Below are 25,079 nucleotides of genomic sequence, written 5' to 3' on the forward strand. Positions count from 1 at the left end.
TGATTTTTCACCAGGACAAAGCGGTTCTCCGGCCAGATCCCGCTTTTCTCCCAAAAGTGGTCTCCCCGTTCCATCTTAACGAGGAAATCGTCCTTCCGTCCTTCTGTCCTGGTCCCTCTCACAGCTTGGAGAGGTCCTTGCACACCCTGGACCTAGTGCGGGCACTTGGAATTTATGTCTCCAGAACCGCGCCGTTCCGTAAGTCAGATGGTCTGTTTGTTTTCCCTTCTGGTCCCAAGAAGGGTGAATCGGCATCCAAGGCCACAATTGCCAGATGGATCCGTTCCGCCATATCAGAGGCCTATCGGATTCGGGACAAGTCGCCGCCGCGGGGGGTAAAGGCGCACTCTACCCGCGCAGTGGGAGCATCTTGGGCGATTAGGCATCAGGCGTCGGCCGACCAGGTCTGCAAGGCCGCCACCTGGTCTAGCCTGCACACCTTTACTAGGTTCTACCAGGTTCACACCCAAGCATCGGCAGATGCTATTTTTGGGAGAAAGGTCTTGCAGGCAGCAGTTGCACACCTGTAATAGGGTGGCAGCATTCAATTATAGTGCAAGCCCGCCGAGGGAGGTTGTTGTTTTTCTTCCTCTGCGGGTTTTTCAGTATTCCCACCCAGGGACTGCTTTTGGACGTCCCATGGTCCTGTGTCCCCCAATGAAACGATAGAGAAAGTAGGATTTTTGTGTACTCACCGTAAAATCTCTTTCTCTGAGTCTTCATTGGGGGACACAGCACCCACCCTGCTTGGTTTTTTTTGGTTGATTCAATTGCATTTGCCTGCTATTTTTTCAGTGGTCTTATGTTCATAGACCTCTTGTTTGCACGGCTGCATTGTTTTTAATTACAACTTGTGTTTATGTATGGTGATTCTGGTACTCCTCCTACTGCTTGTGCACCAACTGATCTGAGCCCGCCTCCGGCTCGGGGTGTATGCTGCTGGGGAGGAGCTAACTTTTTTTATGTTTACTTAGTGTCAGCCTCCTAGTGACAGCAGCATAACCCATGGTCCTGTGTCCCCCAATGAAGACTCAGAGAAAGAGATTTTACGGTGAGTACACAAAAATCCTACTATATATATATTTATTTATATATATTTATTACATATTGTATTACATATTTACAATTTAAGTTTAGTGTTCTAAAGAGTTGTATCCAATAAATATATTTTATGTTCTATCCAAATATCTTGATTATTGTATCATAAAAATAATTAAAGGTCTGATGTTCACATTGTACTACAATAACTTTTTCACTTAAATATAAGCATTATACTAAATATTATTTAGTAAAACATTCAGCACATTCTGCATTGCACTACTGTCCCCAATTTATTATATATTTTAGGAGTCGGAGTCGGTGCATTTTATACCGACTCCGACTCCACCAAAATGAGCTCCGACTCCGACTCCACGACTCCGACTCCACAGCCCTGGTAGACGCCGCACTCAATCAGTAGTACCTGGATGAGATTAATTCATTTATTGAACTTACTATGCATTTCGGAATCACACCAACCCTTCATCAGGACTAATGACAATTTAACCGTTCACAGTAGTTAAAATTCTCTCTAAGATGTAACCAGGTTTTGGAGGAAGGTTAAAAAAAATAAATAAATGAGAAGACTTCATATTATCAATATAGTCTTCACGACTCCCCTGTACATGAGTGCTCTGTTTGGCCCGTAATCTTCTCGACTCCCCTGTACACATGAATTCTCTGTTTGGCCCGTAATCTTCTCGACTCCCCTGTACACATGAATGCTCTGCTTGGCCCGTAATCTTCTCGACTCCCCTGTACACATGAATGCTCTGCTTGGCCCGTAATCTTCCCGACTCCCCTGTACACATGAATGCTCTGATTGGCCCGTAATCTTCCCGACTCCCCTGTACACATGAATGCTCTGCTTGGCCCGTAATCTTCCCGACTCCCCTGTACACATGAATGCTCTGCTTGGCCCGTAATCTTCCCGACTCCCCTGTACACATGAATGCTCTGCTTGGCCCGTAATGTTCTCGACTCCCCTGTACACATGAATGCTCTGCTTGGCCCGTAATCTTCCCGACTCCCCTGTACACATGAATGCTCTGCTTGGCCCGTAATGTTCTCGACTCCCCTGTACACATGAATGCTCTGTTTGGCCCGTAATCTTCCCGACTCCCCTGTACACATGAATGCTCTGTTTGGCCTGGGATCGACCTATGTGCACGAGCAGCAAAAGGATCTGGTGGGGTGAAATCACACACCTCTGCTTTACTCGGAAGTCCAGTTTTGGGGATGCAGAGCCTCGTACTCTGGATAGGTGGTGGTCCCAGCAGTCAGCCCTTTCACTCCTAATCAGTATGAATAGGGGATAACTCATGATTTTGGGAATAGTCCTTTTAATGGATATCTGTCTGCAGGATTTTGCTATTTAATTTGAGAGCAGCATAATGTATGGGCTGAGACCCTGATTCCAGCAATATCACTTTTTCACCAGCTTTCTGTAGTTTGTGTTTCTCTGCAGGACTAGGTGTCCGCTGCCAGACAATTCAGCTAATCTGTATAACCCCGCCCCCACCATTGATTTGCAACTTGCTGACAATGTGCACAGGAAGCTGTCAATCAGTGATGTGGGTGGGATTATAATCAGCTCTGCTCTGTGGCAGAGAAAACAGGGATTGTATCAAAACTGCACCAATCATTAAGTGACATCACTACAATTAGGGACTCTGCTCCTACATCATGCTGCTCTCAGATTACATGACAAAAATTTGTTGACAGAGCAGATTTGATTTAAACATTTTGACACTTTTTTTTTTTTTTCTCTTTTGCAGATTTGCTGAAGTGAAATCTAAAATAGCCAGTAAGTATGACCAATGTCTCTGCTTCCACGTTCTCTTTTTTTCTAGATTGCGGCGTGCGTGAATTAACCCTTGTACATGGCTTCTTCCAGGTAAATACCACGATCTAGAACACCAGTTGATTCAGGAGTTTACAAGTGCGCAGCGACGAGGGGAAATATCTCGTATGAGGGAGGTGGCTGCAGTGCTGCTTCATTTCAAGGTATTTGGGACTGGGTAGGCAGTAGTAATCGGGGAGTGCAGCTCATACCCCCCAATAATCCTCAGAATCATGGATCTTCTAATCAAGAAAATTGACGAGGAAATAATTTTAGGACGAGATATAAGTGCCCGTAGTGTCCTTGTAGATCCTTTATTTTCTTTGGCGCTCCATTGGGAGACCCAGACAATTGGGTGTATAGCTACTGCCTCCGGAGGCCACACAAAGCATTACACTTAAAAGTGTAAGGCCCCTCCCCTTCTGCCTATACACCCCCCGTGGGATCACGGGTTCCTCAGTTTTCAAGCTTTGTGCGAAGGAGGTCAGACATCCACGCATAGCTCCACTGTTTAGTCAGCAGCAGCTGCTGACTATGTCGGATGGAAGAAAAGAGGGCCCATACTAGGGCCCCCAGCATGCTCCCTTCTCACCCCACTTTGTGTCGGCGGTGTTTGTTGAGGTACCCATTGCGGGTACAGAGGCTGGAGCCCACATGCTGCATCCTTCCCCATCCCCCTTTGGGGCTCTGGGTGAAGTGGGATTTACCGGTCTCCAGGCACAGAGACCGTGCTCCGTCCACAGCCCCTGGGGATTCTGCTGGATATGGAGCGGAGTATCGTCAGGGACAGGCCCTGCTACATCAAGGTACTCTGTGTCCCCGTACATATCGCGCGCACACCGCAGCATTGCTGGGTGTGTTAGTGCGCCGGGGACAATAGCGCTGCTGCGCTTGTGCCACACTTCCACAGCTTGCTAAGGGAGTTAGTGTGTGGGGAACTGCCGCGCCGGCCCCTGCTGACAGTTTTTACTGCGACGCGGCTGGGACTTGTGGTGCGCCGGGGACTTCCGCGCTGGCCGTGCATATTTGTCGGCCGCGCTTTTTACTAGAGTCCCCGGCTTTTGCGGCCTAGTTCCCTTTCGTTCCCGCCCCCAGGCCTGCCAGTCAGGGGAAGGGCGGGACGCTATACAGAACGTCAGCGCCGAGGGCTGGAGTCTGCTTTACATACTCCAGCCCTCACATTGAGCACAGTGGGAAGCCAGTTTCCCGCACTTTGTCTGAGGCACGCCCACGGTCCGCCCCTCTTCACAGAACGCCGGCAGCCATTCCTGTGTGCAGGCTGAGCTGGAAAGGGGGGAGACAAGTTCTGGGAGACCCAGGCACGGGATTCTGGCGACTACACACCCGCTTTAGCGGGCGGTAAGCGGCACCTCCGGTGCTGACCCCACTAGTGACGAAGTGTTCAATTGTATTTTTATGCTTGCATGCTATACATTGCACTAAACGGTCGCTGGTGATTCTTGGCTATATACCCTCCTGGATTGCTCTGTGGAGAATACAGCATGTCGTCCGCAAAAAACAGGGGTGCCAAGGCACAGGCTTTTTATGCTGCTTGCACCGCTTGTGAGGCTGTTCTACCGGCAGGTTCCACTGACCCCCATTGTGTGCAGTGTTCGGTCCCTGTGCCCCCTGCTCGGCCGGGGCCTCTGCTGGAGGTGCCCCAGAGAGATCCACCTGTGAATACTGTCCAGGTGACGGGGACAGAGTTTGCAATTTTTGCGGATAGATTATCTGTGACTATGTCTCAGATTCTGGAAACTTTGCAGTCTAGACCGGTATCTCAGACCATGGACACTGTTGATTCATTGCTCCCTGGCCCCTCTCAGTTGGAACAGCTCCGGGCTCCGGGGGTGTCCCATGCATCCCAGGGTGATGGCTCTGACACGGACGACAGTCCCAGACAGCCTAAGCGAGCTCGCTATGAGCGGCCCTCTACATCATCTCACTGGTCAGGGTCTCAGCAGGAGGATTCTCTGTGTGATGAGCCGGAGGTAGCTGATCAGGATTCTGATCCTGAGACCGCTCTCAATCTGGATACTCCTGATGGTGACGCCATAGTGAATGATCTTATCGCGTCCATCAATAAAATGTTGGATGTTTCTCCCCCAGCTCCTCAAGTGGAGGAGTCAGCTTCACAGCAGGAGAAATTCCATTTCAGGTATCCCAAGCGTAAATTAAGTACTTTTCTGGACCATTCTGACTTTAGAGAGTCAGTCCAGAAACACCACGCTTATCCAGATAAGCGTTTCTCCAAACGGCTTAAGGATACACGTTATCCCTTTCCTCCTGACGTGGTCAAGAGCTGGACCCAGTGTCCCAAAGTGGATCCCCCTATCTCCAGGCTTGCGGCTAGATCCATAGTTGCAGTGGAGGATGGGGCTGCACTTAAAGATGCCACTGACAGACAGATGGAGCTCTGGTTGAAATCCATCTATGAAGCCATCGGCGCGTCGTTTGCTCCTGCATTCGCAGCCGTATGGGCACTCCAAGCTTTTTCAGCTGGTCTTGCACAGATTGACACGGTCACACGTACATCTGTTCCGCAGGTGGCATCCTTAACCTCTCAAATGTCTGCATTTGCGTCTTACGCGATTAATGCTGTCCTGGACTCTACCAGCCGTACGGCGGTGGCATCCGCCAACTCCGTGGTTTTACGCAGAGCCTTGTGGTTAAGGGAATGGAAAGCAGATTCTGCTTCCAAAAAGTGTTTAACCAGTTTGCCATTTTCTGGTGACAGGCTGTTTGGTGAGCGCTTGGATGAAATCATCAAACAGTCCAAGGGTAAGGATTCATCCTTACCTCAGCCCAGACAAAACAAACCCCAACAGAGAAGGGGACAGTCGGGGTTTCGGTCCTTTCGAGGCTCGGGCAGGTCCCAATTCTCCTCGTCCAAAAGGACTCAAAAGGATCAGAGGAGTTCAGATTCTTGGCGGGCTCAGTCACGCCCAAAAAAGACAGCCGGAAGACCCGCTACCAAGGCGGCTTCCTCATGACTTCCGGCCTCCTCCCTCCGCATCCTCGGTCGGTGGCAGGCTCTCCCGCTTTGGCGACATTTGGCTGCCACAGGTCCAAGACCGTTGGGTGCGAGACATTCTGTCTCACGGGTACAGGATAGAGTTCAGTTCTCGTCCTCCAACTCGATTCTTCAGAACGTCTCCGCCTCCCGACCGAGCCGATGCTCTCCTGCAGGCGGTGTGCACTCTAAAGGCGGAAGGAGTGGTGATCCCTGTTCCTCTTCAAGAGCAAGGTCACGGTTTTTACTCCAATTTGTTTGTGGTACCAAAAAAGGACGGGTCTTTCCGTCCCGTTCTGGACCTAAAACTTCTCAACAACCACGTGAGAACCAGACGGTTCCGGATGGAATCCCTCCGATCCGTCATCGCCGCAATGTCTCAAGGAGATTTCCTAGCATCAATAGACATCAAGGATGCTTATCTCCACGTACCGATTGCTCCAGAGCATCAGCGTTTTCTACGCTTCGTTATAGGAGACGAACACCTTCAGTTCGTAGCCCTGCCTTTCGGTCTGGCGACAGCCCCACGAGTCTTCACCAAAGTCATGGCAGCTGTAGTTGCAGTCCTACACTCTCAGGGACACTCCGTGATCCCTTACTTAGACGATCTGCTGGTCAAGGCGCCTTCTCAAGAGGCATGCCAACACAGCCTGAACGTGGCGCTGGAGACCCTCCAGGGTTTCGGGTGGATCATCAACTTTTCCAAGTCAAATCTAACCCCGGCCCAGTCGATAACATATCTTGGCATGGAGTTTCATACTCTCTCAGCGATAGTGAAGCTTCCGCTTGTCAAACAGCGTTCATTACAGACAGGGGTGCAATCTCTCCTTCAAGGCCAGTCACACCCCTTGAGACGCCTCATGCACTTCCTAGGGAAGATGGTGGCAGCAATAGAGGCAGTTCCTTTCGCGCAGTTTCATCTGCGTCCACTACAATGGGACATTCTCCGCCAATGGGACGGGAGGTCGAAGTCCCTCGACAGCAACGTCTCTCTCTCTCAGGCGGCCAAGGATTCTCTTCAATGGTGGCTGCTTCCCACCTCATTGTCGAAAGGGAAATCCTTCCTACCCCCATCCTGGGCGGTAGTGACGACAGATGCGAGTCTGTCAGGGTGGGGAGCAGTTTTTCTCCACCACAGGGCTCAAGGTACGTGGACTCAGCAAGAGTCCACTCTTCAGATCAACGTTCTGGAGATCAGAGCAGTGTATCTTGCCCTACAGGCCTTCCAGCAGTGGCTGGAAGGCAAGCAGATCCGTATTCAGTCGGACAACTCCACAGCGGTGGCATACATCAACCACCAAGGAGGAACTCGCAGTCGGCAAGCCTTCCAGGAAGTCCGGCGGATTCTGACGTGGGTGGAGGACACGGCTTCCACCATATCCGCAGTTCACATCCCAGGCGTGGACAACTGGGAAGCAGACTTCCTCAGTCGCCAGGGTATGGACGCAGGGGAATGGTCTCTTCACCCGGACGTGTTTCAGGAGATCTGTCGCCGCTGGGGGATGCCGGACGTCGACCTAATGGCGTCTCGGCACAACAACAAGGTCCCAGTTTTCATGGCACGGTCTCACGATCACCGAGCTCTGGCGGCAGACGCCTTAGTTCAAGATTGGTCGCAGTTCCGGCTTCCTTATGTGTTTCCACCTCTGGCTCTGTTGCCCAGAGTGCTGCGCAAGATCAGGTCCGACTGCCGCCGCGCCATCCTCGTCGCTCCAGACTGGCCAAGGAGGTCGTGGTACCCGGATCTGTGGCACCTCGCGGTAGGCCAACCGTGGGCACTACCAGACCGACCAGACTTGCTGTCTCAAGGGCCGTTTTTCCATCAGAATTCTGCGGCCCTGAACCTGACTGTGTGGCCATTGAGTCCTGGATCCTAGCGGGTTCAGGATTGTCTCAAGAGGTCATTGCCACCATGAGACAGGCCAGAAAACCTACCTCCGCCAAGATATACCACAGGACGTGGAAAATATTCTTGTCTTGGTGCTCTGCTCAGGGAGTCTCTCCCTGGCCATTTGGATTGCCTACTTTTCTTTCCTTCCTGCAATCCGGGTTGGAAAAAGGTTTGTCGCTCAGCTCCCTCAAGGGGCAAGTCTCAGCGCTATCTGTATTTTTTCAGAAGCGCCTAGCACGACTTCCTCAGGTACGCACGTTCCTGCAAGGGGTCTGTCATATCGTCCCTCCTTACAAGCGGCCGTTAGAGCCCTGGGATCTGAACAGGGTTCTAATTGTTCTTCAGAAGCCGCCTTTCGAGCCTATGAGGGATGTTTCCCTTTCTCGCCTTTCACAGAAAGTGGCCTTTCTAGTAGCGGTCACGTCTCTCCGGAGAGTGTCCGAGCTAGCAGCGCTGTCATGCAAATCTCCCTTCCTGGTGATTCACCAGGACAAGGTGGTTTTGCGCCCGATTCCGGAGTTTCTCCCTAAGGTGGTATCCCCGTTTCATCTTAATCAGGATATCTCCTTGCCTTCCTTGTGCCCTCATCCAGTTCATCAATGTGAAAAGGATTTGCATTTGTTGGATCTCGTGAGAGCGCTCAGGATCTACATTTCCCGCACGGCGCCCCTGCGCCGCTCGGATGCACTCTTTGTCCTTGTCGCTGGTCAGCGCAAGGGGTCGCAAGCTTCCAAATCCACCCTGGCTCGGTGGATCAAGGAACCAATTCTTGAAGCTTACCGTTCTGCTGGGCTTCCGGTTCCCTCAGGGCTGAAGGCCCATTCTACCAGAGCCGTGGGTGCGTCCTGGGCATTACGACACCAGGCTACGGCTCAGCAGGTGTGCCAGGCGGCTACCTGGTCGAGTCTGCACACGTTTACCAAACACTATCAAGTGCATACCTACGCTTCGGCGGACGCCAGCCTAGGTAGACAAGTCCTTCAGGCGGCAACTGCCCACCTGTAGGGTAGGGCTGTTTTTACGGTCCTATCTCGAGGGGTTATTATACCCACCCAGGGACTGCTTTTGGACGTCCCAATTGTCTGGGTCTCCCAATGGAGCGCCAAAGAAGAAGGGAATTTTGTTTACTTACCGTAAATTCCTTTTCTTCTAGCTCCAATTGGGAGACCCAGCACCCGCCCTGTTTGCTTAGGGATTTTTGTTTTTTCGGGTACACTTGTTGTTCATGTTGAATGGTTTCGGTTCTCCGATGTTCCTTCGGATTGAATTTGTTCTTAAACCAGTTATTGGCTTTCCTCCTTCTTGCTTTGGCACTAAAACTGAGGAACCCGTGATCCCACGGGGGGTGTATAGGCAGAAGGGGAGGGGCCTTACACTTTTAAGTGTAATGCTTTGTGTGGCCTCCGGAGGCAGTAGCTATACACCCAATTGTCTGGGTCTCCCAATTGGAGCTAGAAGAAAAGGAATTTACGGTAAGTAAACAAAATTCCCTTCTTTGTAGTGATGTGCAGGCATCAGCGGGTTCCACATCGGCCCATCTCCAGCGGGGCCCACAAGCTTCATTCCTCTCTCATTGCTAATCACACTGAGGACAGATTTAGGCTGGATCCATGTTTATGGAGTGTGGGAGCGAATGCAGGTAAAGTTAGGTCACCACTCCTATAACCTCCATATGCAGTACCTGGAGGGACCCACACAAGCAGGAAAAAATAACATATCTCAGTGGCCGATTTTAAATGCTGGACCCCAGTGCCAGGCAGCAAACTTAAAGGGCAGTATCTCTGCCGGCTACCACGCTCTCAACTGCCGGTGGGATCCATTCACTGGAAAGGAGGTTGTGCTGCACCATGATGGGTATGAAGCTTTAAGTCAACAGCAGTTCTTCATTCCAGGGTTTGGAAGGGGTTTCAGCTCAGAAGATGGAGCCTCTGGAATATCTTCATGAAGTGCATCAATTTAGAAGACTGGTCCCCCCCCCCCCCTGCACCCTTTTAATGCCTTCCTGCTTTATGATGTGATATTACATCATGGAGAAGAGCGCAGGTGAATGGAGCGGGCTCAGGAGCTAGGGTCTTTCTTGCACAGCTCCATTGACAGAAAAGTAAAAAAAATTTATGATCTCAGAAAATGACGCTATCAATCTAATTCTTTTATTTATTTTTCACTAGTTAGAAGGCTACATTGTAGTAAAATTTTTGAAATCTTATGTTACACAATTATATTGGTTAAAAAAAAATAATTTTTAGAGCATTAATCACTTATGATAAGCGAGTATACAGACGAAGCAGCTGTGGCTATTTGTCACTTGTAATAGGCGAGTATACAGACGAAGCAGCTGCGGCTATTAGTCACTCGTGATAAGCGAGTATACAGATGAAGCAGCTGGGGCTATTAGTCACTCGTGATAAGCGAGTATACAGACGAAGCAGCTAGGGCTATTAGTCACTCGTGATAAGCGAGTATACAGACGAAGCAGCTGTGGCTACTAGTCACTTGTGATAAGCGAGTATAAAGACGAAGCAGCTGGAGCTTAGAGAGGGAGCACAGCTCCCAGCCTGATCACAGGTCAAGGGTTTCTGCCATGTCTCCAGCCCTTGGAGTTCTTCTTACCTCAGGCAGTAGCAGCTGTTTGCCCCTGCTGTGTCCTCTATATACTCACTTATTAGAAGTGACACTTGCGTGCTCCCCGGCCCAGGAGCTGTGGTATGATCAGACCATGTCCCTGTATGGTCAGACATGACCATTACACAGTACATAGCAGGGACACATATATAAGATTATCTCAGCACAGGAACATTATTTTTAAGCACCGAGTTTGCACTGGGGCCTCTTCTTCTGGCCAGTCCAGTATATATACTGGGTATATAAGTTATCTAATGGATGGAAAACAAACTTTCCCCCTTAATTTCAGGAGTCCAGCTGAGCAATTAAAGGGAACCAATCATCAGGATTTTTGTATATAAGGTAAAGCCAGTGTTATACAGGCACTGTCGGGCAGATTACCTACATACCATTAGTGGTCAGCTCGGATGTTTAGGCTTTCAAATCCAAGAAAGGGAAGTTTAAAAATTCTTCATCTTTTTGACTGACAGTTGTACCACAACAAATAATATCAGGGTGGGTTATGCATATGGATGTTTTTCTCTGTGATGTCTTTTTTTTTTTTTTTTTTTTTTTTTTTTTAACCCTTTATTGGAGATTCTTAATCGCCGGGTCAAACTTTGCCTGACATTAAGAATCTCGGGCTTAATAGCAGCTGGTAAAACAAAGCTGGTATTAACCTCTTATTACCCAGTGTGCCACCCGTCACCAGGGCTTGCTGGAAGAGTTGGATACAGCGCCAGAAGATGGTGCTTCTATGAAAACACCATTTTCTGGGTCGGCTGTGGACTGCAATTTGCGGGGGGGGGGGGTTGGGGGCAGAAAGCTTGGGCCACCCTGCGCTATGGATTCCAGTCCCCAGCTGCCCAGTTGTACCTGCCTGGATACAAAAATTGGGCAAAGCCCAAGTTGTTTTCTTCATCGTTCCTATGGGAGACCCAGACCATGGGTGTATTGCTTCTGCCTCCGGAGGACACAAAGTACTACACTAAAAAGTGTAGCTCCTCCCTCTGAGCATATACACCCCCTGGATAACCAAATATAGCCAGTTCAATGCTTTGTGTTCAGGAGGCACACATCCACACATGCATTCTCATCTGATTTTTGATTTTAAAGAGTTGGAAAAAAAGCGGGTCCAAGCCTGGACCCCCGGCATGTCCCTTCTCACCCCACTGTGTCGGCGGTGTTGTTAAGGTTGATTTCAGGGCTGGAGCCTTACATGCCGCGCTCCTTCACCATCCCTCGGGCTCTGGCTTGAAGTGGGAGCCAGCACGGTTCTCACTGCCTTGCTGGAGACCGGTCTCCATCCGCAGCCCTTTCAGGATCCTGCCGGACGGAGCACTCATCCCTCAGGGACCTGGCCCTGTGTCTCACAAGCTAAGTATTGAGACGTTATTGTCAGGGGGGTCCCTTGCACTTTAATGTTGGGGAGAGTGTGTTATTTAACCTTTGTGACATTTCCGGCCGGTCCTCTGGTTTTCACCAGAGAACCGCGCCGAGGGTGCCTGCGCGCCGGCCGCATTGAAAAATTTAGGCCCCGGCTTCGCCTGAGGCCTAGTTTCGTTTTCACTGCCCCTGCATGTCAGTCATGCAGGGGGACAGTGCGGCTCCGCCCACCGGCCGTTCGGCACAGGGGAGGACACTCCTCTCTGAGGAGATGTTTCCCTCCCCTGTATATCTCCTTGGCCCTCCGGATCCCGCTCTTTGACTAGGCTCCGCCCCCTCTCCTCGCTCCGGCGCCATTTTATCAGCGTTCTCACACTGATCGGCGCTGGCTACAGCATCTCTGCTAATCTGTCTGGGGGTCCGAGCTGTGGGATCCGGAGGGCACACAAACGGTCTGGTAAGCCACAACCTCCGGTTGTGGACCTTCTTATACACTCTCTGGGGGTCATTCTGGCTCAGAGCCCCCACCTCAGCAGCATGTCTCACACTAGGAGCAAGGCTGCAAGGCTGTACTCAATATGCACTGCATGTAAGCTCGTACTGCCTGAACCGAGCACATATCCACATTGCGATGCCTGCTCTAACATGGTGGTGCCTCAGCCTGGAGTCTCCCCAGTGGTCCCTCCGGCTGCTCCGGCCCCGGTGGCTGAACCCCCGGCTTGGGTAGAATCCTTCTCTAAGTCTATCTCCCAGTCCTTTGCCGACTCCATGGGAGAGTTGTCCCGGACTCTGCTGAGCATGCATCAGCCCCCTTCACAGGGTGCCGCTGCTGCTAGGGCTCGCTCTCCAGAGCTCACAGAGGATTCTTCATCTGCTCCCAGACCCCGTCCTCCTAAAAGGAGACGCAGGGTCCCCTCTCCTTCCTCGTCCCGCGGCTCTGATTCACGAGCTGACTCGCAGGATGAGGAGGATGTGTTTTCTAGGGGCTCGGACGCTACCTCCATGTGCCCCATTGATCTGATCGAGGGTGACGCAGATGTTAGTGATTTGATTGCATCCATTAATTCTGTACTGGACCTCAATCCGCCAGTGTCAGAGGAACAACCCTCTCTGGCAGAAAAGCACCAGTTTACCTTGCCTAAGAGAACAAGGAGTGTGTTCTTTAACCACTCCAGTTTTCAGGCCACTGTGACCAAGCCCAGGGCCTGTCCTGACAAATGCTTCCCAAAGCGTGGTTCTGATGACCGTTTTCCTTTTCCACCAGAGGTGGTCAAGGAGTGGGCTCACTCACCAAAGCTAGACCCTCCGGTGTCTAGACTCTCAGCCCGGACAGTTGTATCAGTGGCTGATGGCACCTCACTTAAGGATCCCACTGACCGCCAGGTTGACCTTCTGGCCAAATCTGTATATGAGGCGGCAGGGGCCTCGTTCTCCCCATCTTTTGCAGCAGTGTGGGCTCTCAAGGCCATCTCTGCTTCTCTGGAGGAGATGCATTCCCTCACTAGGGACTCTATGCCTGAAATGGTTGCCTTAACTTCCCAGGCTTCAGCCTTTTCAGCCTACGCCATGTCTGCCATGCTGGAGGCTTCTCACCGCACTGCGGTGGCTTCGGCTAATTCCCTCGCTATCCGCAGGATCTTGTGGCTGCGAGAGTGGAAGGCAGACGCTTCTTCAAAGAAGTACCTGGCTGGGCTCCCATTTGCTGGGTCCAGGCTGTTCGATGAACAACTGGATGAGATTATTAAGGAAGCTACTGGCGGGAAGAGTACTTCCTTGCCACAGACTAAAACCAGGAAACCTGTCCAGGGCAGGAACCAGTCGAGGTTTCGTTCCTTTCGTTCCTCTAACTGGTCGTCCTCTAAGCACTCGGCCTCGTCCACTAACTCAGCCAAGGACCAGAAGCCCAACTGGCGCACGAAGCCGCGTCCTCAGAAGTCCGCAGGAGCTGCTGCCACCAAGGCAGCCTCCTCTTGACTATCTGGCCGAGCCAGCAACGTCCTTGGTCGGTGGCAGGCTCTCCCACTTTGGCGACGTGTGGTTTCAACACGTCTCCGATCAGTGGGTGCGGGATATCATCTCCCACGGCTACAGGATAGATTTCTCTTCCAGCCCGCCAAACAGATTTTTTCTGTCAACTCCCCCCTGCTCCAAGGCCGCCGCCTTCTCTCAGGCCGTGGCATCCTTTCAGGCCAACGGAGTAATTGTACCGGTTCCCGCCAGGGAACGGTTCAGAGGTTTCTACTCAAATCTCTTCCTAGTCCCCAAAAAGGACGGTTCCTTCCAGCCCATCCTGGATCTCAAGCTTCTCAACAAGCATGTTCAGGTGCGGCATTTTCGCATGGAGTCTCTGCGATCAGTCATTGCCTCAATGACCCAAGGAGATTTCCTGGCATCCATCGACATCAGAGATGCCTATCTGCATGTGCCAATTGCAGTTTCACACCAGCGTTGGCTACGTTTTGCAATCTGAGAGGAACATTTCCAATTCGTGGCTCTCCCCTTCGGGTTAGCCACGGCTCCTCGAGTATTCACCAAGGTCATGACAGCAGTGGTTGCGGTTCTGCACCTCCAGGAGTTGGCAGTGATTCCTTACATGGACGACCTTCTAGTCAAGGCTTCATCCAGTGCAGACTGTCAGCGGAGTGTCTCGCTCACTCTTGCCACTCTTGTTCAATTCGGGTGGCTTGTCAATCTGCCCAAGTCCACTCTGACTCCGACCCAGAAACTCGCGTACCTAGGGATGCAATTCGAGACTCTGCCGGCACTTGTCAAGCTGCCCTTAGTCAAACAGCAGTCCCTCCATCTGGCGGTGCGCTCTCTGCTGAGGCCCCGCCGTCATTTCATCAGGCACCTAATGCAGGTGCTGGGTAAGATGGTGGCGTCAATGGAAGTGGTTCCCTTTGCCCAGTTCCATCTGCGTCCTCTGCAGCTGGACATTCTCCGCTGTTGGGACAAGCGGACTTCTTCCTTGCACAGGTTGGTGGCTCTGTCGCCACAGACCAGGGTCTCTCTTCAGTGGTGGCTTCGGCCCCTCTCTCTGTCTCAGGGACGCTCCTTCCTGGCCCCGTCCTGGGTGATCCTCACCACGGATGCCAGTCTATCCGGCTGGGGAGCAGTATTTCTCCACCACCGAGCACAGGGCACTTGGACTCTGTCCGAATCAGCCCTCTCGATCAATGTGCTGGAAATCAGAGCTGTGCTCCTAGCTCTCGTAGCCTTTCACCACCTGTTGGCGGGCAAGCACATTCGAGTCCAGTCAGACAACGCGACAGCGGTTGCCTACATCAATCACCAGGGCGGGACTCGCAGCCGCCTGGCAATGTTGGAGGTTCAACGCATCCTTCAGTGGACGGAGGACTCCAAGTCCACCATATCCGCAGTCCACATCCCAGGCGTAGAAAACTGGGAGGCAGATTATCTCAGCCGTCAAACCGTGGACAGCGGCGAGTGGGCTCTGCATCTGGCAGTGTTTCGGTCAATCTGCCGCAAGTGGGGCACTCCGGAAGTGGATCTAATGGCATCCCGGCACAACAACAAGGTCCCGATTTACGTGGCTCGCTCCCACGATCCTCAGGCCTTTGCAGCGGACGCGCTGGTTCAGGATTTGTCCCAGTTTCGTCTGTCTTACGTGTTTCCCCCTCTAGCTCTCTTGCCCAGAGTCCTGCGCAAGATCAGAATGGAGGGCCGTCGGGTCATCCTCATTGCTCCAGACTGGCCCAGGCGAGCTTGGTACCCAGATCTGCTCCATCTGTTCGTAGAGGTGCTGTGGCATCTCCCGGACCGCCCAGACCTTCTCTCTGAAGGTCCGTTTTTCCGCCAGAATTCTGCGGCTCTCAGATTGACGGCGTGACTCTTGAGTCCTGGATCTTGACGACTTCTGGCATTCCTCCCGAAGTCATCTCCACTATGACTCAGGCTCGGAAGTCTTCCTCGGCCAAAATTTATCACAGGACTTGGAGAATTTTCCTGTCCTCGTGTCGTTCTTCCAGCCATGCCCCTTGGCCTTTTTCCTTGACGACCATCCTGTCCTTTCTACAGTCCGGTCTGCAGCTAGGACTATCCCTCAATTCCCTCAAGGGACAGGTCTCGGCTCTGTCAGTGTTGTTCCAGCGGCGTATCGCCCGGCTGGCTCAGGTGCGCACCTTTATGCAGGGCACATCTCACATCATTCCGCCTTACCGGCGGCCTTTGGATCCCTGGGACCTTAATCTGGTCCTCACGGCCTTGCAGAAACCCCCCTTTGAGCCTCTTAGGGAGGTTTCTTTGTTTCGTCTTTCACAGAAAGTCGTCTTTCTAGTGGCCATAACTTCCCTCAGGAGAGTCTCTGATTTAGCTGCTCTCTCTTCGGAGTCACCTTTTTTGGTTTTTCATCAAGACAAGGTGGTTCTCCGTCCGACTCCGGACTTTCTCCCTAAGGTGGTATCTCCTTTCCACCTTAACCAGGACATTTCATTGCCTTCCTTTTGTCCGGCTCCTGTTCATAGCTTTGAAAAAGCGTTGCATACTTTAGATCTGGTGCGGGCGCTCTGGATCTATGTGTCACGCACCGCTGTTCTTAGGCGGTGCACCTCTCTTTTTGTGCTGACCGCAGATCGGCGTAAGGGCCTCTCGGCTTCTAAACCGACCCTGGCTCGTTGGATTAGGTCGGCCATTTCTGATGCCTACCAGTGTACTCAAGTGCCTCCCCCGCCGGGGATCAAGGCACACTCGACCAGAGCTGTCGGTGCCTCTTGGGCTTTCAGGCACCAGGCTACGGCTCAGCAGGTCTGTCAGGCTGCCACTTGGTCTAGTCTGCACACCTTTTCGAAGCACTACCAAGTGCATGCTCATGCTTCGGCAGATGCAAGCTTGGGCAGACGCATCCTTCAGGCGGCTGTCGCCCATTTGTGAAGTTAGGTTTCACCTACTTCTCAGTTTTCTGTTTATTTCCCACCCATGGACTGCTTTGAGACGTCCCATGGTCTGGGTCTCCCATTGGAACGATGAAGAAAAAGAGAATTTTGTTTACTTACCGTAAATTCTTTTTCTTATAGTTCCGTAATGGGAGACCCAGCACCCTCCCTGTTGCCTGTTGGCAGTTTCTTGTTCCGCGTGTTATCACCGGCTGTTGTTGTAGACAGAGACTCCGGTTGTTCCGGTTTTTTGCTCTATCTCTACTTGTGGGTGGCTATTCTCCTTCAGCTTTTGCACTGAACTGGCTATATTTGGTTATCCAGGGGGTGTATATGCTCAGAGGGAGGAGCTACACTTTTTAGTGTAGTACTTTGTGTGTCCTCCGGAGGCAGAAGCTATACACCCATGGTCTGGGTCTCCCATTACGGAACTATAAAAAAAAGAATTTCCGGTAAGTAAACAAAATTCTCTTTTTTTTGATTCATGAAATCCATGAAATAATTAATAAAAGGGCTTCCCTATATTTTTGGTTCCCAGCAAGGTACAAATAGGTAGCTGGGGGTTGGGGGAAGCCCGTACCTGCCTGCTGTACATGACTAGTATACAAAAATAAGGCCCACATCATTTTTTTAATATTGTTTTTTTTAAAGTTTCATAAAAAAAAATGCATGGGTTCCGGCTGCATTTTCTATTGCTAGCTAAGGGTAACCCAAGCAGCTACTGTCTACTAACACCCACTGCTTGGTGTTACCTTCACTGGCAATGGAAAATCCAGGGAAGCTCCTTTTTTTTGTTTTTTTTTTTTTTTTTTTTTTTTTTTTTTTTTTTTTTTTTTTGTATGCTTCACTATATTTTTGTATGCTAGCCAGATACAGCAGGCAGGTACGGGCTGCCCCCAACCCCCAGCTGCCTTTTTGTACCTTGCTGGAAACCAAAAATATAGGGAAGCCCTTTTTTTAATTATTTCATGAACTTCATGAAATAATTAAAAATAACAAAAAACGACGTGGGCTTCGCCCAATTTTTGTGTCCAGCCAGGTACAACTAGGCAGCTGGGGACTGAAATCCGCAGCGCAGGATGGCCCAAGCTTTCTGGGGCCCTCCGCTGTGAATTTCAGTCCGCAGCCGCCCCAGAAAATGGCACTTTCATAGAAGCGCCATCTTGTGGCACTGCATCCAACTCTTCGAGCGGCCCTGGGTAATAAGGGGTTAATACCAGCTCTGTTTTACCAGGTGGTATTAAGCCCAAGATTCTTAATTTCAGGTCAAGTTTGACCTGGCCATTAAGAATCTTCAGTATAGGGTTAAAAAAAAAGACATCACACAGAAAAAATACTTTACTAGAAATAAATACACAGACACACTTAGGTACTCCATGTTTATTACTCCCTCTCACCCCTCCACGATCCTGGTCTTCTATCTTCTTCAACATGGCGCTGGCAGGTGTCCTGGCGCTGGAACGGTGTCCTCCGATCAGCTGTTCTCCTTTTCTGTTGTGACCGCGCGCGCTCCCACGGTCACAAGAGAGCAAAAGATGCGAGGGCGTATGCGCCTTCCTCTGTTGGAAGAATAGAACAGCTGGGGGTAAGGCGGGCCTCAGAAAGATGGCAATAATGAAGGTTTCAGCTCACCCATATGAAGTCTCCAAGGCAAGGATGGATGCCCGCAGTCCCCCGGACAGGCCGGTCCGTGATTCAGAGTAGATATGGAAGGAAAAAGGGTTTGGGACTCAGCACCAATGCAGTAATATAAAACTTGGAACTTTATTAGAAAATCTAAAACGAAGGTACACAGGTCATCCAAAAAATCGCCATGCGATTTGCCTAGCGGCTTAAGCCGCTAGGCAAATCGCATGGCGATTTTTTTTGGATGACCTGTGTACCTTCGTTTTAGATTTTCTAATAAAGTTCCAAGTTTTATATCTCAGAAAGATGGCGCCAGAGATAAGCGCTATGCGCAGGCGCCTACTCCGACGCCATCTAACTGAATAGCAAAATTAGCATAGAGCCAGAGAGAGGGAGAAACAGGCGTCGGGGAGGGGGGGGGGGGGCGGGAATCTATGTGCATAACCCACCCCACTATTATCTGCTGCGGTGAAACTATCAATCAAAAAGCTGACAAATTTTTAAACTTCACTTTCTTGAATTTGAAAGCCTAAACATCCGAGCTACCACTAACGGTATGTAGATAATCTGCCTGATAGTGCCAGTATAGCACTGGCTTTACCTTGTATACAAAAATCCTGGTGATTAGTTCCCTTTAAGGAGCTACCGACAAGCTTGTTAACTCTTTCCTAAGTAAAGCAGAATTGTGAATGCAGCTCCGGCTTATAAAACACTGTGACTCAGGAGCAGGACTGAAAACGCTGCTTTCTGTCCATTACTCGTAGAGTATTTCTGATTTTTTTTTTTTTCGCTTCTTCTCTCCACAGGGGTATTCCCATTGTGTGGATGTATACATCAATCAGTGCCAGGAGGTAATGTGAGCCGTCTTATGTCCTAAAATGGGAGGATTCGGTCATGTTTGCAGTAATGTTTATAATGGTGGTCTTATATTTTAGGGGGCGTACATGAGGAATGACATATTTGAGGACTCGGCTGTGTTGTGCCAACGTGTCAACAAGGAAGTCGGAGATATTTTCAGTAATCCAGAAATAATTTTGGCCAAACTTATCCAAAACATATTTGAAATAAAAATCCAGGTACGGGTATACCATAAACAGAATAATTTACAAGCATGGCTTACAAACAGCCATGTTCCTGACTGGTCATGGAAAGTCTTCTGGTAGCAAAAACGGGCAAATTTACACCATACACACAGATAAAGCTTTGCAAGAGAGGTGAATGAAAAAAATTAGCAATATCCATCTCCGACCACCGATTTTTGGTCTTTTGTTGCAGCCTGACTTCACTTTTGTACTTTGGATCCTGACCTCATCCTCTCCTGAACGTTTGTCGCTTCCTAGATCCCACAATGTCCTCACGTTGCTTAGGAAGGTATGATGCACCCATGAGATGCTGGGCTGAAAACACCGGCTGCAACAATGGACCAAATCAGAGCTCAAAGCTGGATATGGTTAATCTTTTTGCCAATCTCAACTCTGTACACATTTCTTTTGTGACTGGCTTGATTTTTTTTTAAATGGTTTTTTAGGACTTAGGTCATAACTTATCTTAATCAGATTGGTGGGTGTCCAACTCTCGACACCAACAATTTTCTAATGCCAGGTTCCATGGCCACCAGATATTTTCCGTGCATACGTGCATAAAGCTCATAATGCTCAGCTTCCATTTCCTTCATATGGAGCTGAGAATGGTGGATGGAGTGATTTAGCCGTCGTGGTCAATGACCGAATCCCACTGATTTGATTTTGATTAACCGTACTAGGTCATCTTCAATATTGTTAAGAGGCTTTCCTACTGAGGTGGATCCTCTAAGGCCAGGTCCGGGTGGGCACGCAGGCCATGGGCGTCTGTGGCAGGTAAGGCATGTGGGAAACATGTAGGTACTGGAGGCCGCAAGCAGACCAGGAAAGAGGTAGCAGAAATACTGGAAGCTACAGGCAGATAGGAGACTGGGAAGCAGGTAGCAGAGGTGCTGGAGATCACAGGCAGACAGGAGACTGGGAAGTAGGTAGCGCAGGTACTGGAGGCTGCAGACAGGAGACTGGAAAGCAGGTAGTGGCGGTACTGGAGGCTGCAGACACACAGGAGACCAGGAAAGTGGTAGTAGAGATATTGGAAGCCACAGGCAGACAAGAGACTGGAAAGCAGGTAGCATAGGTACTGGAGGCTGCAGACACACAGGAGACGGTACTGGAGGCTACATGCAGACAGGAGACTGGGAAGCAGGTATCGGAGGTACTGGAGGCTGCAGGCAGAGAGGAGACTGGAAAGTAGGTAGTGGAGGTACTGGAGGCTACAGGCATACAGGAGACTGGGAAGCAGGTAGCTGAGGTACTGGAGGCTGCAGACATACAGGAGACTGGGAAGCAGGTATTGGAGGTACTTGAGGCTGCAGACAGGAGACTGGGAAGCAGGTAGAGGTACTGGAGGCTACATGCAGACAGGAGACTGGGAAGCAGGTAGCGGAGGTACTGGAGACTGCAGACAGGAGACTGGGAAGCAGGTAGTAGAGGTACTGGAGGCTGCAGGCAGAAAAGACTTAGGAACCCTAAAAGTCTTAATACCAAGACACGGGTGTCTATCTTGGTGACCCTCATATAAGCCCAGACAGATCACATGAGCGCACATTGGGCCACCTGCAAAGCCCGACATGGAGCACCACAAAGTTTAGTGGATTAAGGTGAAGGGAGCAAAGCCTGGACTCTGCTTTCCAAATATCATCCTGGACAACCATTTTAACTCCCATTAATTGCAGCTGCCATAAAATGCCCGGGCTTTCCTGCTATATCCAATATGATGGTTTTTGTATTATAAAGTACTAAAGCTATAATAAGCCCCTTTGTTTTTAGGGTTTGTATAGCTCTACACCCCTTCCACATGTCACATCTCGGAGTATGGAGATGGGGGCAGTGTTGTCAGCCCCGGTATAGGATTTACCTGTTTTTTTTCCCTCGGCTGTCATCTTCCAGCAGCCGCATTGTGTCCCCGCAGCCTGATACCACATGAGATTAGGCCAGGCTTATTTACATGCAGATGAAAAGGAAATCTCCGCATTCATAATTTTGTTTACATGCGCTGTGTCTAATTGTACAGGACACACATAATCTTCTCTTTCTCGCGGTCGGCTCAGATTTTTTTTATTTTTTATTTTTTTTTTGCTTTTCTATCCCTTAAATTTTAACTGCAGAATTTCGTGAAAGAGCATCTGGAAGAATGCAGAAAATCGGATGCGGAGCAGTATCTGAAGAATCTCTATGATCTGTACACAAGGTGAAATTGATTTATTTGGCAAATTTATTTTGAGCAATGCACGTATTTTATTTTTTTCGGAAGGGGGGGGATGTTTATCTCAGGAAAAGCTGCAGGCAGAAAACACTGGAAATGTAATCACTTTGAACTTCTTGTCGTCAGGGTTGAAGTTGTTCTTTTTGTTTAGATCGAGAGTCTTGGTGGGGGGGTTGGGGGTGTCTTGCATTTGCATGGAAAATCATCCTTCGGCTCACATATTAACCCATTCACATCAGCAATCTCAATGTTTTATATATCTATAGCATCAACCCTATGAAGCCGAATCTTACAGAGTTAAGGTCCCGTTACCCGCAACGACATCGCTAACGAGATGTCGTTGGGGTCACGGCATTCGTGACGCACATCCGGCCTCGTTGCGTGTGACACATACAAGCGACCGCTAACGATCAAAAATACCTTATCGTTGATCGTTGACACGTCGTTCAAAACCCAAATATCGTTGATGGTGCAGGACGCAGGTTCTTCGTCGTTCCTGAGGCAGCACACATCGCTATGTGTGACACCCCAGGAACGAGGAACAACACCTTACCTGCGTCCTCCGGCAACGATGTGGGCGTGACTTTCATGCGGCTGCTCTCCGCCCCTCCGCTTTTATTGGACGCCTGCCATGTGATGCCGCCGTGAAGCCGCACGAACCGCCCCCTTAGAAAAGAGGCTGTTCACCACCCACAGCGACGTCGTTAGGAAGGTAAGTAGTGTGACGGGTGCTAGCGATATTGTGCGCCACGGGCAGCGATTTGCCCGTGACGCACAAACGGCGGGTGCAAACTCTAGCGATGTCGCAGCATGTAAAGCCCTCTTTAGTCTCATAAGCAACCTGTATTACCGGTCCACAGAAGAGATGATGAATGATCGCTGAGGGCCTAACCACTGAACGCTCATCGATCACAAAAATGGGTGGCCTAACTTATCCAGTGAACGGGCAGTGAGCATGTGTCACCACTGCTCCATTCACTACCTATAGGCTGTACTACAGAACACCAGTGACTGTCCGCAATTTCCAGCGTCATATCTGCTCTCTATCTGAAACTTAACCTATCCAAAACTGAACTTCTTCTGCTCCCACCGTCCACTAACTTCTCTAAACCCGACATCTCCCTCTCTGTGTGCGGCACCATGATAACTCCTAGGCAGCAGACCCTGCTCTCTGTGTGTTATACTTGACCCCAATCCTTCCTTCACCTCCTATATACAATCTCTTGTTGCCTGCACCTGAAGAACATCTCTAGAATTCGCCCCTTTCTCACCATGGAAACTACAAAATCCCTCACTGTGGCCCTGATCCATTCCCGCCTTGATTACTGTAACTCTCTATTAATTGTCCTCCCCCTCACTAGACTTTCCCCTCTTAGTGCAGCAGCCAGGGTCACCTATGTGGCTAATCATTACTCCGACTCTTCCACTCTGTGCCAGTCATTGCACTGGCTGCCCCTACATCATATGATCCAATTTAAATAACTTGTTCTCATCCACAAAGCTCTCCAAAGTGGGGCACCCCCCTAAATATCCACCCTCCTCTCTGTCTATCACCCTACTTTTCTTTGTCGCTCTATTGGGAGACCCAGACAATTGGGTGTATAGGCTATGCCTCCGGAGGCCGCACAAAGTATTACACTCAAAAGTGTTAAGCCCCTCCCCTTCTGCCTATACACTCCCCGTGCTCCCACGGGCTCCTCAGTTTTTTGCTTTGTGCGAAGGAGGTCAGACACGCACGCACAGCTCCACAGATTGGTCAGCAGCAGCTGCTGACCATGTCGGATGGAAGAAAAGTGGGCCCATATAGGGCCCCCAGCATGCTCCCTTCTCACCCCACTCTTGTCGGTGGTGTTGTAAGGTTGAGGTATCCATTGCGGGTACGGAGGCTGGAGCCCACATGCTGTTTTCCTTCCCCATCCCCCTCAGGGTTCTGGTGGAAGTGGGATCCTATCGGTCTCCAGGCACATGAGACCGTGCTTCATCCACAACTCCTGTGGAGCCTGCTGGATAGGAGCCGGGTATCGTTCAGGGACATGGCCCTGCTACTTGGAGGTACTCTGTGTCCCCGTGGGGACCGCGCACAGCAACACTCCAGCTTTGCTGGGTGTGCTAGTGCACCCGGGACCGCGGCGCTGACCGGGTTAATATGTGCCATTACACACTCAGCGTTGCTGAGTGTGTTTATGTATAGGGACTGCCGCTTTGACCGCCGCTGCCTTGGACACTGCGGCGCGGCTGGGACTTGTAGTGCGCCGGGGACTTCCACGCCGGCCGCGCTTTTACGACGGCCGCGTTTATTACTAGAGTCCCCGGCTTGTTTGCGGCCTAGTTTCCTTTCCTCCCGCCCATAGCCCTGACAGGCAGGGGAAGGGCGGGAAGCTGCACAGAACGAGCAGCACTGAGGGCTGGAGCATGCTTTGCATACTCCACTCCCCTCACTGTGCACAGTGCAGGCACCAGTTCCCGCACTTTTCTGGGTCACGCCCACGGCTCCCTCCTCTCCTCAGGACGCATTCCTGTCAGCTCCTCGGAGCTGCAGAGGGGGACAAAATCTGGGAGACCCAGGCAGGGACTCTGGTGGCATCACGACCGCTTTAAGCGGGTGGTAAGCAGCACCTGTGGTGCTAGCCCCATTGTGCAGTAGTGTATCATATTATGTTTATTTTACACGGTATAGTGCACAGTTGATTTCTAGCTATAAACCCTATTGTGTTGCTCAGGGAAGATAATAGCATGGCACCCACAAAAGGCAGGGGTGCCAAAACACAGGCTTACTATGCTGCCTGCGCCGCATGTACGTCCCCGCTACCGGCAGGTTCCACTGACCCTCATTGTATACAGTGCTCGGGCCCTGTAAAACTTGCTCAGCCAGAGCCTCTGCTCAGAGGGGCCCAGGGGGAGGCACCTGCTGACAATGTCCAGGTGACGGGGACAGAGTTTGCAACACTCTCTGAGACTATGGCTAAGATACTAGAAGCCTTGCAGTACAGGCCGGTATCTCAGCACAGGGACTCTGTTGAATCTTTGTTCCCTGGCCCCCCTCAGTTGGACCAACAATGTCTTCCCGGGGTATCTCATAGCTCCCAGGCTGAGGGTTCTGACACAGACCCCAGCCCCAGACCGACTAAGCGAGCTCGCTTAGATTTTCCCTCGACATCATCATATTGTTCAGGGTCTCAGCGGGGGGAATCTCGAGTTGATGAAGCGGAGGTAGCTGATCAGGATTCTGATCCTGAGGGCGCTCTCAATCTTAATACTCCAGACGGGGACGCCATAGTGAATGATCTTATTGCATCCATCAATCAAATGCTGGATATTTCTCCCTCAGTCCCTCCAGCAGAGGAGTCGGCTTCTCAGCAGGAGAAATTCCGGTTCAGGTTCCCCAAGCGTACACCGAGTATGTTTCTGGACCACTCCGATTTCAGAGAGACAGTCCAGAATCACCATGCTTGTCCAGATAAGCGTTTTTCTAAGCGCCTTAAGGATACATGTTATCCCTTTCCA

At 50.6% G+C, this 25,079-nt stretch overlaps 1 protein-coding gene across 1 annotated transcript in view; it reads left to right on the forward strand.

The window, feature by feature from the left end:
- EXOC5 (exocyst complex component 5) overlaps positions 1-25,079 on the forward strand; it is a 146,280-nt gene that overhangs the window by 58,286 nt on the left and 62,915 nt on the right. The window contains exons 6-10 of the mRNA XM_075330100.1: positions 2,817-2,845; positions 2,936-3,045; positions 19,097-19,141; positions 19,226-19,366; positions 21,478-21,560. Of these exons, the coding sequence (XP_075186215.1) occupies positions 2,817-2,845; positions 2,936-3,045; positions 19,097-19,141; positions 19,226-19,366; positions 21,478-21,560 (408 nt within the window). The remainder of the gene's footprint in view (positions 1-2,816; positions 2,846-2,935; positions 3,046-19,096; positions 19,142-19,225; positions 19,367-21,477; positions 21,561-25,079) is intronic.

The sequence above is a fragment of the Anomaloglossus baeobatrachus genome, chromosome 12 (assembly GCF_048569485.1).
Source record: "Anomaloglossus baeobatrachus isolate aAnoBae1 chromosome 12, aAnoBae1.hap1, whole genome shotgun sequence".
Taxonomy (NCBI): domain Eukaryota; kingdom Metazoa; phylum Chordata; class Amphibia; order Anura; family Aromobatidae; genus Anomaloglossus; species Anomaloglossus baeobatrachus.